At 35.4% G+C, this 17,305-nt stretch overlaps 1 protein-coding gene across 5 annotated transcripts in view; it reads right to left on the reverse strand.

The window, feature by feature from the left end:
* The window catches only part of ANKIB1 (ankyrin repeat and IBR domain containing 1), an 84,482-nt gene that overhangs the window by 21,596 nt on the left and 45,581 nt on the right, over window positions 1-17,305 (reverse strand). For all 5 annotated transcript variants that reach the window (XM_050326893.1, XM_050326863.1, XM_050326873.1 and 2 more), the window contains 5 exons: window positions 16,783-17,083; window positions 12,892-13,074; window positions 6,390-6,507; window positions 2,765-2,973; window positions 390-478 (listed from right to left, as the gene is read on the reverse strand). In XM_050326893.1, the coding sequence (XP_050182850.1) occupies window positions 390-478; window positions 2,765-2,973; window positions 6,390-6,507; window positions 12,892-13,074; window positions 16,783-17,083 (900 nt within the window). The remainder of the gene's footprint in view (window positions 1-389; window positions 479-2,764; window positions 2,974-6,389; window positions 6,508-12,891; window positions 13,075-16,782; window positions 17,084-17,305) is intronic.

Here is a 17,305-nt window from a genome sequence, read left to right on the forward strand (position 1 = left end):
CTTTTCTGACTGGAAATGGATTTACGATGCCTAAGTTCAGTATGCTAAATCAAGAGATGGAATTAAGCATGTGCTTAATTTAGAAAGTGTAAACCCCAGTGCTGCCAACAGCACACACACACTGAACAAATCAAGAGTAGGCTTATCTATTTACACACAGGCTTGAAACATTTGCTTTAGAGTTTTGCCGAGTCAGGAAGAAAACAAACATTACATAAGCCTAAACCAGTTGTTTGAGTGACAACTAAAATATTTCATAGGTTCAAACTAGCAACTCCTTGAAACCCCCAAAATACTTTAACATTAGCTTGTTTACGATCTCCGTCCTTTCCGCCTCAAAATGGCAAGTCTGACATTTTCTCAAAGGACAGAAAAGCACATATACTCACGCCTCCCAGCATGCTCTGCAGAAGTCATGTCCACAAGGCATATCCACTGGGTCTTCAAACACAGAAATATTACACATACAAATGTCACACTGCAAAAGAAAGAAATGCTTCTGATTAAGAAAACACCCTAAAGCCTTTCATTTTGTTAGCAGAACAAGTTCTGTTGGAAAGGCTCAGCGAAAATTCAAAGAAGTGCTCAGCAGGGGAAAAAAAATCTTAACTGTAATCAGAAAAAAATAGTTATTTAAACTATAGAAATAGAAATGGGAAAGATTAGGTATCTGTTTCTATACCTTCCTATCCAAACAGCATATTTTGGGCTGGCTTTTGCTGTGCCCTTGAGCTCAGATAGTGCTTCACCCTGCAGAGTGCTGGGATCTTAGAGCGAGAATTCTGGGTCCAAAAGAGACCCAAATTTTTCATCGGCTTCACAGACACCCAGAAATGAGTTTAGAGATGACAGAGGCTACACGAAATGTCTAGCATCTCACACAATCAGGGCCAAATCAAGAAGGAACAGCTTAGGTGTGCAGTAGCAGCAAGTGTTTTAAGTAATCATCTACATAAATAATATTTTTTAAAAGACTTTGATGTTTTCGATCCAAATAAAAAGTTACACTAAAAATATTGCAACAGAAGACACCACTGCTGAATTTTACAGATGTATGGTACTAAAGAAAAAATAACATTGAGTATTAAGGCCCTTACTTTGAAAACATTTAATGCATAGGGATGAAACCATTGCATTGCTGGTTGTGGTTTTGTGTGAAAATAAATATTGACGTTCTCCAAGGAATACAGATCAATTTTTCTTCTCATTGGAACAAAGATTCCATGACAATGTGCTTCAACTTTCAATACACTTGATATTATACACACATAGGACATTTTCAGAAAGTTAGCCTCTGGTATGCCACTCTACAAGCACTTATATCACAGCCCAAACAAACCACATGAAGTCAGCCTTTAAAGTGCAAAACTTGGTGAAGGTATTTATTGTTTTTTTTCAGTAATTTCAGCTTATTGTCTTGCCAAAGTTAAATATTTTAAAAGTTGACAATGCACTGAAAATGTTCACTATTCAATTTATGAGAGCCTTAAATTTTTTTTAAAATGTAACTTTAAAATAAGGAATTTCATGAAGTCCTGAGTTCAAAATATCAAAGTAAGAACATTTACTGGTACATTTTTAATTACAAGATAGGACGCAAATGCAAAATCTGAAAGGGAGCTTTATAGTTTGCGGTTTAAATATTTTATCTATTCCTTTTAGTTTTAATGTTGCTGCCAAAATGAGAGGCCTCAAAAAAATATGTTTTGTTGCATCAACAACAGTCTGAAAACAGTTTTGATAGATTTGACAGTTTAGATAAGATTCTTAAACAAACAGGAAGACTAAATGTATAACTCTGAAATTGGATTTAGACATACTAGATATAGCACAGCAATCATTATTCCAACCTGCATTCCTGGCTTATGGACCATCAATGAAAAACAAAATACACAATGAAAAACTGAAGACGTAATCTTCCATTAAAATTTTAATTAGGAAATATTCACAGACAATATTTAACTTCTGAAGTAAATAAATGTACAATAACCATGTTCCTCCTATACAGCTTCTTTTCCAGCATTTTACAATGAAAAGAAATAAAACATTTCTATGTAAGAATGCAAAATCTTAATTTCAATATGAGATCTAGGGATGATCCACTTGCAAGACTGCATATAATATTCTAGAAAAATGCTTAGGTCATGGAGCAAAAGTTTTATAATGCTGCAGCTGCAGATTATTAAAAAGAGATCCCTGTCTTCCAAAAGAGCCACACTGATTTTAATGAAAGGAGCTTTCATATTTCAAATTTGCAATAGCGTTATAAACCGCTTCAAGCAGCCCACACATAGTAAAAGTAATTATAAGCTTACAGTTCACTAGTGGGCTGACATTTCAAAATTCAGACAAAGAGAATTCTGTTTTCTCAAAAAAAAAAAAAATTCAAAGGCAAGGTTCACAGAACTGAGTACATTCAGGGAAGTGGACACAATGCAAGTGAACATCTTGATAAGGATGAGATGAGAAGTTCAAAAGAGCCAAATGCACTGATGTCACTGTAGCTGGCTAAAATGATAGTTTGTGAGTGACAGCCAAGGTAAGAACTGAATGATTTACATTAGCCAGGGGTGCAACTGTTCCATCACATAGAATGTTTAGGGTGTCAACTTCTCTGTTCACCCCTTTTGGCCAGAGAAACACTTTACACCTTCACAAATGCCCTTTCAGAATGGGAGGACGAGGCAGCTCTGTCTACACAGGTGCACTACGTTTAGAAATCGGTCTTTTGCCCTGCTAGTTTCAGATCTATTTATAAACTTACCACAGCTGTCTCCATGTCTCCTGGTGAGGGACTGATTTCATCAGGGGAAGTGACAGAGGAGCGAGTAGTGCGTGGAGTTCGTGGAGAAGGGAGCGTATCCCACGCATTGTATCCACTGGGAGGGGGAGTTGGCATCTGAACCCCTGAACGCTGGCAGCAATTCTCCGGGTTACACATCCATGCTTCAAGTAACTTCTCCCTGTCCCAGTCTTCAATAAGTACAGATACAGGCAATTATGCAGCTGACAGTGTTGAAAATACATAGATATATAAACGCTACGCTAAACCTTTTCAAAATAAACAAGCAGGATAAAGTGTGAGTGAATGGAATTTAGACTGCGTTTTAGAGAACACATTCCAAGATAATACATAATGCAATGTATTTTTGTAAATAATCACATTGCAAGCATCTCCTTTACCTGTTACATCAGACTTAAAATTATTTTTGTTATTTACTTAAAGCAATTGTAGCAGCCAGGAGGTCTGACTGGAACTCTACTGACTTTCACAGACAGATGAAAATACAGCAGCCCTCACACCACAGAGTTTTTAATATTTTTTCCTTTCTGTGAAAAAAATAATTGTTCAGTATGGATTCACTTTTATCTATTGTGTTTTTTGGGTTTTCTTTTTTTTTTAAGATGAAGCCATGACATGAAGGAAGAAGAACTAAGATCCAAACTGGATTACAAAAAGATTTGTGACCCAATGAGTTTCTGGGAAAAAGGAAATAAAAAGCCCCACATGATTACAAAGAAAACTGCATATATTCTTCCTACATTTTATTCTATAAGTAAGTGTTAATGAATGCTTTACTTTTATTCATAACATTGCTCATTTATATACAAAAAAAGAACTAGCGAAACAAAATGTATTATATATTAATATCTAAAAACGAAATAAAATCTTTCTTCACAATTGTTTGAAATATTTTCTATTTCTGATTTGTAATAGCAATTCTAAAGATATGATCAGAATAGTGGGGTTTTCTATCAAAAATACTTTAAAGTTCTCATTTAAATATAAATCTATGAAATTCCTATACGGATTTGAATCCAAAACCATCAACACTATGCACAGTTCAGGCAAACTTGAACTGGCTAAAGAAAGAGATATTTCCCATTTTTTTCCTATCACTTTAAATAATTATTTTCAAGTTAACGGGTTTTTTTAAAATGTTAGGTAGTCCCAAAGGAACATCAATGTTATTAATCAAGAGATGGTTTATTTTTATTGAATATTTTATAAGGAAAAGATAAATAGTATTTCTATACTGTATTAGTGCTGGGAAAAAAAGATGTATATTCTAAGCACTGAACTTAGTAAAAATATTGCCCCTGTCAAATAATGATTGCTATCATACTAAAATCTGCTCCTTCCTAATCCGAAAAAAAATTCTTCAAGCTGGAGATGATTTATTGATCAGGTCCTTACTTATCCAAGCTAACACATATAATTTGTTAGTTTAATTTCATTTGTTTAAAGATATGGACCCTGAACATATTTACACTGCAGAAATTATAAATTTTATCAGCATTTTTCAAATTACTCTTAGCTTATACTCCTTCATACGGGAACTGATGATGTTAAGATGCAGATAAAATATAAAATTTGCTAAAAATTTTCTTGACCTTCTTTAATTGTACTGTACCTTTAAAATTAGAAAGGGTTAAGACATGCTACTAAATGGATCCATTGTGTTCTCTTTAGTAACTTTTGAGTTTTAGTAAAACTCAAGTTATATTTGTTCAATTGCCTCTCTTTTACCCTGAAATCACCTGCTGTATAATGAACTAGGAGAAAACAGAGACAATGTTGAAAAAATACCTGCAGAAAAACTGTAAAGTTATTTATTTTCATTACTGCCATAATAACATGTTTTTATCTTGGCTCTAAGAAAAAAAAAAGAAAAATAGGCTCAATTCTTAAAGACTGTGTCAATAAATTGATATAGTTGTACGATAAGAAAAGCAAAATTTGTTGGATTAAATATTACATATCTGTGATCTTTCCAAGAATTTAAAACATGCTTTTCATACGTGAAATGTGAATTAAGATTTCCCATTATTCACTCATGAATTTCAAGATTTAATGCAAAAAACATTACAATTTGGCATTTGATGTTTCCCAATTCTCTAAACCTTTGTAAATAGCTCAGTTATTCCTTTTGCTCAGCTGACCCAATACAGCTACAGGCAAACAGTTGACTTTCTCATGACTTGCTAATTGTGCCTCTTTCTGTTCACTGGCCAGTTGCATTAAGTTACTGCTACATCACTAAGGCAACATCAGTAGAATGACCATTCCAACACAGACTGATTCCTTCTCAACTTTCAAGTCCTGCTTGCTGGATGCTGGCAGACATTTCTCCACAGTTTACATCAACCTCACTGATTTTGGACTTACTGCAGACTGAACTGGGAGTTTGAACAGTATTGTAATAATTTTCCTCTTCAAAATATCTGCACAGGTTATGGAGCCTACTCAGTTAAATACTTATATTTTTTAGCATTCAAATATTGCACATATTATAAATACAATATAAGAAGTAAATATTCAACATTAAAAAAAACATATGCAAAGACTATGCCTTAAACTGGCACATGTTCACATTGACTTAATTCAGTGTTAAAAGGAATGCAAATACCAGCTATGGAAAATAATGTAAAAGAGATGAATTCCAGGTACCACAACTCTTCATGAAAGTCTACCCAAAGTTGTGGGTTTAAAATAATGTCTTCCTATTTCACTTTTCCCTCTCTCATTGATTTTCACAAGGAGCCCACAACAATAATAGGGTATGAAAGCTTAATCCAGTAACACGATGATGAGCATGCAAACCATTAACTGCCTGAGTAGTTCCTTTGGCACAAAGTAACAATGCAGATGCTTCAGTAAGCATAAGTTTTGAATCACTGAATCAAAGCCTAAAGCTTACACTGAGTTTCAGAGATACTTTTGTCTGGAGCAAACACACTGAATTCAGTATATCCCCTTTCTGACAACCCCAGATTAAATTACACAAGAGCACAGACTTATTTCAGTGAAATTAATCTAGTTACAGATATGCACACACAGAAAAGCATACCCTGTGTTAAAAGCAGACCCTGTATAAAAATCCTTCAAAGGATATAGACTCATATGATTTAAACCCCAGGGCAATTTCCAACCATTTATTACAATGGTCAGACTGCTTTTATTGCAACAAAAAATAAATTAAAAAAAAATGGATTCAGTTTTATGCACAAACATATAGTGGCAGTAAACCAAAGGTCTGACAAAAATAGGTTTGATGAATTTAACTTTTTTAACATATAAAACCATGGAAGTTTTACTTCTGTGTCTCACCCAAATAGGACAGCTCTGTTTCTCCACGCTGCTTAAGCTAAAATGTCTTCCATTGTAATTCCTAGTTTGAATCACTTTCCTATCAGCTTTCCTGTCTGCCTCACTGCTTTTTTGACATACTGCAGCTGTACTTCTTTCTGAAGTGCTCTGTGGCTCTGTTTCCTGCTATTTGATTAATTGTTACTTCTCTTTTACTTGGAAATAAAAGTCTAACATACAACTGCCATTTTGATTTTGCTGGAAACAGTTTCTTTAGACTCTTAAGGGTTTGCATTACCATGTGCCCGAAGCAGAGCTTCTGCAGTAAAGAGCGGGGCCTGGAGCATGTCAGCAGATTCCACGATCAGCATATCCTTCAGCCTTCGCAGGTCTTGAAGTCTTAGCCCTTCGTATGGCTTTAAGAAGAAGAAAGACAATTTATGTCTAGCATTTTCCAGTTAGTTTCTAATGCAGTATTGAAATGAAAGCATTCAAAGCACTGTTACTGATCACCATCTCAGCTGGGAGATGTGACAGAATTTATTCAGGGTGCACACCAATGACCATGCAAAGCTATATGGGAACACTGTCATTTTGCAATATTTATAATACCATCTTTGTACAATTCAAAATCTAAAATCAGTATCTCTAGAGTTCTCTGTTATATCTGGAGGCTGTGTTCAAATCTTAAGCTAGCCTAACACTGACGCTCTCTCTCAAAAAGCCCTAGATTTTCACAGAATCCAGCTGAATTTTGATTTGGTGATTAAGCCTCAGATATTGCGGGATAGGTATGAGAATGCCTGACTAGATTTGAACTAAGGATTTAGAGGAGAGCGAGAGAAAGGACAGGTTAGCATACATTGCATGTAAGTTCTCTGACACTAACTTTATACATTCACTGAGACCCGTTAACTTTGAATTCATCTGGGGGAGAACACATTGAGATATTAGAAAGTGAGACGTTTGTGAGCAGAAGCCAGTACAGGTCTTTTGAGGAAATATTCACAGAAACAGAGAAGGGTTAAGGTTGGAAGGGACTTGCAGATGACGTCATTTGGTCAACCCTTCCTTCTCAGGTAGGGTCACTTAGAGCCAGCTGCCCAGGACCCTGTCCAGATGGCATTTGAATATCTCCAAGGCTGGGGATTCATTGCACATGAAGATGTCAAAACTCTTTGAGAATCAATGGGCAATTCTGATAGCCCTACACAGTCAGAGCAGACGCCTTCCTAGTCTGGAGCTCCATCTCCATATTATAACAAAAAAAAGGTCAAATCAGAAAGAAAAAAAGGAATAATTTTAAGATTATGAATTAGCTCCAACCAAGATACTAGAGACACATACATATTTTTGCAGACTCCTTTTTAAAACTAAGAAAGGAAGAACATGACAGCGAATAATATATTTGTTAGTGTTGCACAGAGAAAATGTGCAGAAGGTAGAAAGAGAAAAATAAGTGGGAGGGCATGTACAGAGAATGGATACAGAAAGGGTATTTCAAAAATACTATTCTTACATGTACTGATTTTATTTATTTCTAGATAGGTTAGTTAACAAAATATTTAAAGCATTTGACATAAAATGATATGTGCTCAGGACTAATTAGGAACCTGCCCACCAAATGGCAAATGTCTTCAGCAATTTGGAGGCAAAAGGACACAAGAGCAGCAGTGATAACCACAGTTAAGACCATGCATCATTATTTACTATCTATATTTTGATTTTATGTAGAGCATAGTCCAGGAGTCTCCAGTGCTAGATTATAAGCACACGCATCCATACAATACATAGCCAGAAAGCAAAAGACTAGTCCTGTCCTCGGATGTTTACTATCTAAGTAAAAGTCTACTGTGCCCTTTGAGGATAACAAACAAAAGGCAGAAGTGATGGGGAGAATGGATACCCTGGGCTTCTAAATGATTTTCTTCTTTCGAGACACCTACTCTAAAAATGTAACTTCCTTCCTATAATCTAGACATCACAATAAACTTCATAAAGTGCACCTAAACCCATAACTGACTCCTGCAAGGATGTCTCCTGTAAGCTAATCAGTAAAATAAACAGATGCTTCTCAATATTAGAAACTTTGTGATCAGCAAGAGCCACGGCTCTGCACTGGGTCTTTGTCCTTTTTTAGAAAGCAAGCAAAGCATAAGAGAAATGAACTGTGAGTGTCCTGACCTATATCTTGATTGCCCAAGTTCAGGGAGTTTCTGTATGTCCTTCCATTACTGATCATGCATGACTCAGTAAAGGACAATCTGAACATTAATGGCTTGCACTGAAATAAATCTAGGCCACTTGATTCATAGCACACTGGAATTTGACTGACCTTCTTACAAAAGATTTAATTTATAAAAACACAGGTTGCCAGAATGGTTATAATTGTGCATATGTACAGCAAAAAAATGGAAGCAAAGAGTAAATCGTCGTGACTGCATTTGAACTGCATTCTGAAATGCAATCACAAAACAAGCAGCTTTTGTCAGCACAACAGTATTCAATTCTTGAAGACCTAAATATCATAAGAAGAAATGTCTTTTCTGTTAAACTTGCAACATATGCGCATATTTTAGGACTCAGTATTTTATCCTGAAGTGCAGACATGCTCAGAATTATATTTAACTGATCGGTTCTAGGTCAAACACTGACAAGTATCTCCCTTGAGTAGCAGACTATTACATTATCTCAGCTGGAGCATTCCACACAACCCAGTGGGGATTTTTGGATCTTCAGTTTTTAAGAATACTAATTTTATCTTTTTAAGTGACGAGGGAAATATTTCCTAAGAATGTGTTTGAAACTTCAGACATTTGTTTCATAAAATAATATATGAGCCCACAGAAGAAGCTGAAAGAAAAGAAATTTTAGGGTGGCACTATAATGTAGCTTAATCTGGAAATTCCAGATCAAAGACTTCATACAATGGGAACCCTTAACAATGTTTATGTGTTCAAGGCAGTTTTGTAGAGACTTGTGAAGATACAGTCTATAGTTACAAGGATGCACATCCTTTATGTAATATCACAGAGCTTTGTTTTTAACTACTTCAAACATTGATGACTTGTCTCTGCAAAACCATGAACTGTAAAGGATTTTGATTACAGCCTGTGATGCTCAGAGGCCTCCTTTAATGCTCATTTATGGAGGAGCTCTGTATTGATATTTGCTGTGAAAAAAGATACTGTTCAATATTAGCATAATTTAACTATATAATGATTTTGAATATACTATTTGAATTACTACTTTAATGCCTTGTTGAGCTCCTTGTTACAGATTTCAACACTTTTGTATTCTCAAGAGCTGTTCTTTTAAACTGTCTTCTTCTCAAGTATTTAGGTATCATAAATTGCATAATTTTTTCTCTTGAAAGTACTTTTAGTATGTTAGATGTCTATTTTAACAGTTCATTTCTAACTATTATTAATGTCTTCTCTTTTAAAGGACCATTAAAACAGAAAGGGGCAAAGTAACTATTTGCTACAGTGATGACTATATAATTAAACAGTGTCAAAACACTTCATGTAAATATCCTACTTTATGGGTGGATGGAGTTCTACAGTTAATGGAGTCATATATTAAAAAAATTATTTATACTCCATTTAAATCACTCAAATATAATTATATGCACTATATGTATATAAGTGTACATATATCTTAACTAACTGTACTCTCATTCTTTCACTTAATGAACTATTCTCTATCTGTAGAGATAAAATAATTTTTAATAATAACAGATAACTCTTTGTACTTATGGTATTTGCATTACTTGTATATTTATATGACATCAATTCAGGAACTGAAGAAAACCATTCCAATTATTATACACTCAATAAATCTGTGATACATTCACTAGCAGTGTATTTCTACAGTACTCAGTGGCACATATGTAAAATGAATGAAGAAATTACACACTCTGTTATTGCACAATAAATCTCACTGAGCCTGACTAAGAGCCAAAACTGTTCTGGATGATCTGCTCTGAGGTACTGCTCATTCCCAGGTGTTTCTTATGTAAGTTCATAACATTGCATGATGTGATTGAAAGGGAGAATGCAGTTATCTCCCAGGGATACATAACCAAGACAAATATGCTCCCATGCTACAATACACAGAAATTTAAAAGACTGTGCAAATAAAACAACCAGAACTTATAAAAGCAGTTTAAAAATAATCACTTACTGTCATATTATTTAGTCTATCTTCAATTAGATTTAAAAGATAAATATAAACTTAAGATTTTATGTAACAAAGATTTTTTTTTTTTTGAGATCATTCACCAAAGTAAGAGCAAAGAATCAAAAAAAAAAAAAGGATTGTTCTCCTGTAAACACTGTAGGTCTGGAAGGGGAGGTATTGGGTACTATCATTCCAGATGCTACCGTGCATATCATAAACACTGGAGTTAAGTCCATTTGCCTGTTTTGCCTGGGAAGTAATCCTATTCATGGTTTTCAAATGTATCTTTTCCTGTAACCTTCATTTAAGAGATGAAGTTACTTTGAAAATGCACTGCTTCACATTCAAAGTATTTTCATTATTCATGAATGTATATTCTGTGTCTTGGAAGGATGTTGAAGGACATCACGAAACGATTACAAGCTAAATACTATGTTAAACAAGCTTTTTGTACACTTGGTACCTCAGTGTTTAATAATATATAGAAATGAAATTGAGAGGGAAAAAATACAGGACCATCTTCGAGAGGCAATTTTGGTGAAGCATCTGTGTTTTGGGGAAAGCTTTTGGATCACTTCTTATGCCTCGCTAAGATAACAGATGGAGGCAGCACCATAGCCAGTGGTAAGTGCAGCTTCCACTGCCCACTCCAGACATTTGTGCACAGACCTGTAGGATGAGCACATGTGGTCATTTGGACTGCAGTTCAGTGCAAGCCTTTCTAAGGCTGGTTTTGGCCACTCTGAGGGCTAACATTGAAAAATTAACTTCTCCTGGCTGCATGCTCTTGGTATCTCTCTTGTGCCAGCACTTGTGCTGTTGCAGCTAAATAAGAAGTTAGGGAAATTATCCCACTGAAAAGTCACATGGAAAGGGGAGAAAAACCAGAAGGGAGCACACAAAGGCAGAATTGCGCTACATAAATCCCCAAGATTATCAAGGGGTGTACCGAATTCCAGGCTGACATTTTTGGGGATTTGAGAAAGCTGCCCTGGTATGTGAGATGGACAACTGTACATTCCCTTGCAACTATCAAGTCTTGAAGCTGGTTTTGCTCAGCACCCACCTTAAACAGTCACGAGACAGGATTTTCTCTTGCCTGTTCAAGTGGTTCTTGATTTGCCCCACCCATATTTTTAAGTTCCCTATTCTCTTAGCTGTGCTGATGTATATGCCAGCAAAGCCATGGTAAATATAAAGATAAAAATTACTCAGCCTAAATAAAACAATTACATATTACCACTCTTTAAAACTTTTTCTTCTTTTAAGCCAAAACATTGCTGTGATCCAGCTGACAATGCAACCATCCAAATAGTTCTACTTGTATAACCAAAGAAGTGGTAAACTGCAACTGTGGCAGGAAACTGCTGCAGTCTTTTAAAGTGTTTCTGCCAAGGGAGAAAATATCATTTCCAACTATCTTCTTACAACAATTTGGGTGTCTCTATATGGAAATATTCAGAGAAATTAAAATGAGTTAATTACATTTGCTATTTCAATGTAAATTCAAGTATATTAAACCTCATCTCAAAATGTCTCATCTAGGAATAAACAATCTAATTAAGCTTGTTTATATTTGAATTTATCCAAGGAAATTATAAAGAAATTAATTGAAAGTACAAAACCAAAAACAGCACAAAGTAAAAGTGACCATTAGTGGCATTTTTCATGGGAACAGTTGATGTGTAAGCCTACTCATATCTAAATCTAAATCTAAATGAATTTTCTTTTAAGCATCATTAGGTCCTAGGTGCACTAAGCTAGTAAAGGCCAGGCCATGCTCTTTTTGAGGGAAGTAGCCACAGAGAAATCTAATTTCAACAGAATTACTTTGTAATATTTACTGAATGATATTACCTATGTATCCTTATTTAGAATTTTAGCTAATTAAAATCTCATTGTGTGGGGAGAGAACTTTTACTCAGAATCTTTCTGGTCAAATGATCCTTATTGAATCACAGTCATGTGTAAGGCATAACAGAATTCAAGCAAATTTGTGTCAGTGAATTGTCTCTCTCAATAACTGACTTGGAAACAACACCACCTGTTATTACCTGTTTTTCATACAAGTTCTGGTATGCAGTAGCTTCAGGCATCAGGTTATAAAACAAGAAAGTAAAGGCACTGTTTTGAAGTTCTGCACTACTCAGCTGATTTTTGGTAACATTTAACCCAGTCTCAGTCTGGGAAGATCCATCAGAACAGTTTCCCTACTCTATCCCACAGATTTTCCTCCTTTTCAGAATTTCTCCTGCCCTCATTTTTGAGACAAAAAGGCATCTTAAGAAGTAAAAAAATATAAAAAATGTTTGGTTAAGGCAAACTGTTTCCCAGCTTACTGGCCTCACTGAATCTTCTTCAGCCTTACAGCCTGCAACACCCTCAAGACAGTCCACATATTTAAGTATATGAATAAAATTTCTCATTAATTTTGACAACGTATTTGTTATGTTCTCTGAGCTTAACTTGAAAGTTATAAAGAGCCGTGCTAAAATCAAATTGTTTACAAACATAAAGTACAGACAGTACCTACTGAAATACTTTGCAGACTTTTGTCAAAATGCAGCTGCTACAAATATAAATGTGTAAAATACTCCAGATTTAGAGTATCCTCTGACCTCTTTTTTGTCTAAAGCGGCATACTCAGCTTCAATGCTTTCAGCTTCAGGATCACGTGAAAATACCATTCGAGATTCCAGGTTAAGAGCCAGCTCTTTGTGGTGCTGTTTCTCTGCACAGTCACATGGGGTATCTTTATTTTCATTTTCTGCAAACAAATCTCCACCATGTTTTACTAGAAGCTGAAAAGTAAAATGGCAAAGTAAACAGTTATTAATTAGCAACTCTAATAATAGCCTAAAGAAAAGGCAAGCCAGTTAAGAAGAGAACAAAAAATATGAAGAAGAAAAACAGAGAGACAAAAATAATAATAATGGTCCTTGGAAAAGAAAGATTCTCAATAGTTATTAAATAAATTACTGCTTGATTTCATGCATAATTAGACCCATATCCACCGTAATTCCACAGAACCACAAAATCTCAAAAGTATGTTACAATGCAATGCTGTACAATGTCTCTGTGAGGTTTTGAAGACTACAATTCTGCTTTACTGATATGGTCAGTGCTACAAAGAAAATGAGGGGCATGAGGTACTCAAGCACCTGGCAAGATGGAGCTAGAAACACTTTTAAATATTCTTTCTAATGGGTATTACTCCACCCATGGGAGATTCCCTGGGTAGGAAGGATGGTAGGGTACCAATTCACAGGGAGCACAAAATACTACTGGTAGTACCTTCGTTTTGAGGTGAGAAAAGTGAAACGAAATAATGCTAATGGAAATAGTTCTAATATGGTCTAGTATTGTGCCATTTCACCAAACTTGACTCTTGACAGTAACCCCCCCAAAATGCAGTCTCTAGCTAATAAACACTAACTGTGCTGCTCTCATTAACTTGTCAACCTTGTCTCTTGCTATAAACTGATCTGACAACATATGCCACAGATTTTAAAGGCCAAAGTGGACCATTTTTCCTATTTATTATTATCTATTATTTATTATTATTACTTATACTGTGATAGAGTGGAATGCATCTGCATAAAATCAAATCTATTCAGCATGAAAGTTACTTTTTTCTATTCAGTAGTTTGAGGTAACCACATTAACTTTGCCCAAACTATCATTAGCAATGGGTTCCACAGCACTGTCCTGCTCAGAGAGAGGTCGAACATGTGAATGGAGCGGTATCAAGTCTGCACATTTGACTACCAACTCCAAACAAATCAACTTGTAGGTGGTTCATCCACAAGGGTCTATATTTGGGTTTTCCTTTTCTTATTTGGGTGTGGTAGGGATAGGGGAAGATACAGGACTGAGGTTTTCCTGAAAAGTTATGAGAAAGGAGGGAGATGATGAAAGAGGAATGCTGCTCTGAAGTGAGAGTAACCACCACAAAAACCAGGTGAAAGGCAGTCCTGGGGTTCTCTGCTGTAGAGAGGGAGGAACTCTTGAGGATTCAGCAATTCAGTTTTTTATCTCATTTTCTTTTGTTAAGAATTCTAATCCTCAAACACTTCTAGGAACAAAAAGATAATTGTTAAATTCCTTCACCAATCTCTGTTTCAGGCTTGGTGTAGGCAGGTAGTGTTCCTGTTCATAACCCTGTTCCTGTTAAAGGAGTTAGGAGGTCTACAGACTACAGACTGCAGGACTTAAGATATCTCAGATATTTATCTGTACACCATATTTCTAATGTAGAAACCATGACTACTAGTTAGACTATGTAACTGTGTCCAAACTCTGGCAAATAGCAATCCATGTGGATCAGACTGCAAATTCTTCTTCAAAGACAAACTGAAAGCAAATTAGAGTCAGAAATGGTTGAGTCAATTACAGTACCTATTGTCACGATAACATAACCCAGTTTATATGATTAAATGAGAAACTAGCAGACTAGTAGCTTGATTTATCTAATGACTCACACTACAGACACCAAGAGATAGAATGATAATTTGTGAAGAAGCACAAACCATGAACTTTCATGACGAGTTTAAAACAAATTGATTTTACAGTTTGCAGTTAAAAGCTGCAGCCCAGCTCCAGAACCACAATTCACTCTGCAATGACTGTGATTCCTTCTGACATTATAGTCTGCCTGTGTCTTACTGCATGTGCCTATTTACTTCATGCTCTTGAAACTGAAACTTTTGAACAGTTGTGTTTATCTCTAATACCACTGTATAACCCCATTTGGGGGCACGAAGGCAGAACGAGACAGAAGACTCCTTGTTCAAATTCCCTGTAAATCTGAAGACTAAGTATGTAAATACCAGAAATTGAAATATGTTGCAAACTCATTACTAAAGTTTTCTTCTGTTTACCATTTCTCTACCAGAAGCAACCTTTCTCATGTAAAATCATTTTATTCACCAGATTTGCTCAAAGAAGTCATTAAATGCTAAATGCTGGTATATCCCATTTTCTCATATGACATGCACATTTGTCCTCTCATTTATAATACTGTTTAAAAGCAAATATATCATCTTGGGGAAGGATAGACAGAACAGCTGCCTATAACCAGAATTTATCACGCAACTGGATCAAGTAAGTGGCACTAAAAAAAAGGACAAGAGCAACTTATACAGTCTTTTGCAATTAATATTTTTGTTTCTTTATCAAATCTAGAAGAATTAAAAGTTGACAATTAAAAGCAGTATTAATAAAGACCTAGGAGACAGCCTATAACACCTGTATGCCACTCAGTTACCGTGTACATAATTAGCTGGGTCTGAGTATAATTCAGCTAGCAAAGACTGCATAGTGACTTGCCTTCCTCATGAAAATCAGTAAGTGTGTAAATAATTTTTAAGGACATGTTGAAGACAAACTGTCTGTGTGGAGCTTGGCCAGCTGTAACAATGTGGGGCAGAGAAGAGAGAAGGTACAGGGGCAAGATTCAGGCTGTGTTCCTGCAGGTTAAGTATTAGCATCTAACAGCAGCACCCTCTTAACTTCTCTTTGTACCGAGTAGGAAACCAGAGAAACAGAGGCTTAAATAACAGCATAGAAAATGGCATAAAGAAGATGACAAATGGCATAAAGAATGAGAATATAACAGAATGAAAGACCTGGTAGCTACTGGAAATAAAAAGACACCATCTGAGCTTTTAAAGAGGAGACTAATGAAAACCCAGAAGATAAAGAAGAATACCCAGTTCAAGATGAGGTTGGGGAATTGAAATGACAAACTTTAAATGAGAATTCTCAGACAGTATCTGGAAACTTGACAGAACACAATCAGCAAATGTATTATGTGAGAACCATAGAGAAGTTCACAGTATTGGAAAGGTGGTGTTATTAACTTTTTTAAAATAAAAAAACCAAACAAACTTATAAATAAATAAACTATCAACAAACATCAGTGGAATACAATTCTGGACTTAAACAAATAAAAAGCTTTGGTGACCACCTGATCAAAACTGTAACAATGAAAGTGACATGCTGACCAAGAACAGAAACGCTGCAAGGACAGAAACCACAAAAATAACAGGGAACTTCAGTTACTGCATCTCCCAAGTATATTGAGAAAATATAAAAGCTAATAAACAATGCTTAAATTAAAATTTCAGACTACATAGGTGGCTGAATAATCTAAGGCAGTTTTCACGTCTCTTTACACATACAGGTATGTCTATGCCTACTTTAAAGCTTTTTCTCCACTGTTACAGTCTTGTAATTAATTTCAACTTTTATAAGCCTACAAGAGTCTTCTTAGTGTTGAGGACTTTATGTTATGAAGTTCATATATATATAATATATTTCTTTAATTGTTTTCCACAGTATATGTTTTGGGCTGTTTATCTTTGCAATTTTCCAATTAATGAAAAATAGAATTAAAAAGTTAATTTAATATACTATATGAGATGCCTCCCAAAGCAGCTTTGTGAAACACTCCATGTTGTTTACTAATAACCATATGTATAAACTTATAATTATATATGAACTTTTACCTCAACACAGGTTTTCATCCCTGAGGCAGCAGCATAGTGCAAAGGTGTATTTTTTTTGTTATCAACAGCATCAATGGCTGCTCGTTCATATTGTCCCTCATCCAGCTTTGCTCCCTTCCACTTCAGGATCATTTGCAGGCAATCTGCTCTTCTGCAGTCATCTTCTGAGGGTCGTGCCAGGCGAGGATGAAGAGCTCCTTCTGAGATCATGATCTGAGGTCCCATACACAGTAAGTGCATAGATGTCTCATTGTGCACATTCCGTTTGTTTGGGTTACCATCTCTAACAAAAAGGAAAGTTCTGCAAGAGGGAAAAAGAATAAAAGAAAAAAAGGTTAGCACACAATGCCATTCATTTCCTTGAAGTGGGAAGGGTCTATTATGACAGCTCTCTTTTTCTTGCAAATATTCTGATTAGCCACATTAGTGATAAATGTTCTTTAACAGATAATTACTACTGGACAGCACTCCTCCATTTCTCTTAGGAGTTGAGAGCCAAGATCAAGATGAATTATTGAAATAG

The sequence above is a fragment of the Myiozetetes cayanensis genome, unplaced genomic scaffold (assembly GCF_022539395.1).
Source record: "Myiozetetes cayanensis isolate MyiCay16 unplaced genomic scaffold, myiCay2020 scf1, whole genome shotgun sequence".
Lineage (NCBI taxonomy): Eukaryota > Metazoa > Chordata > Aves > Passeriformes > Tyrannidae > Myiozetetes > Myiozetetes cayanensis.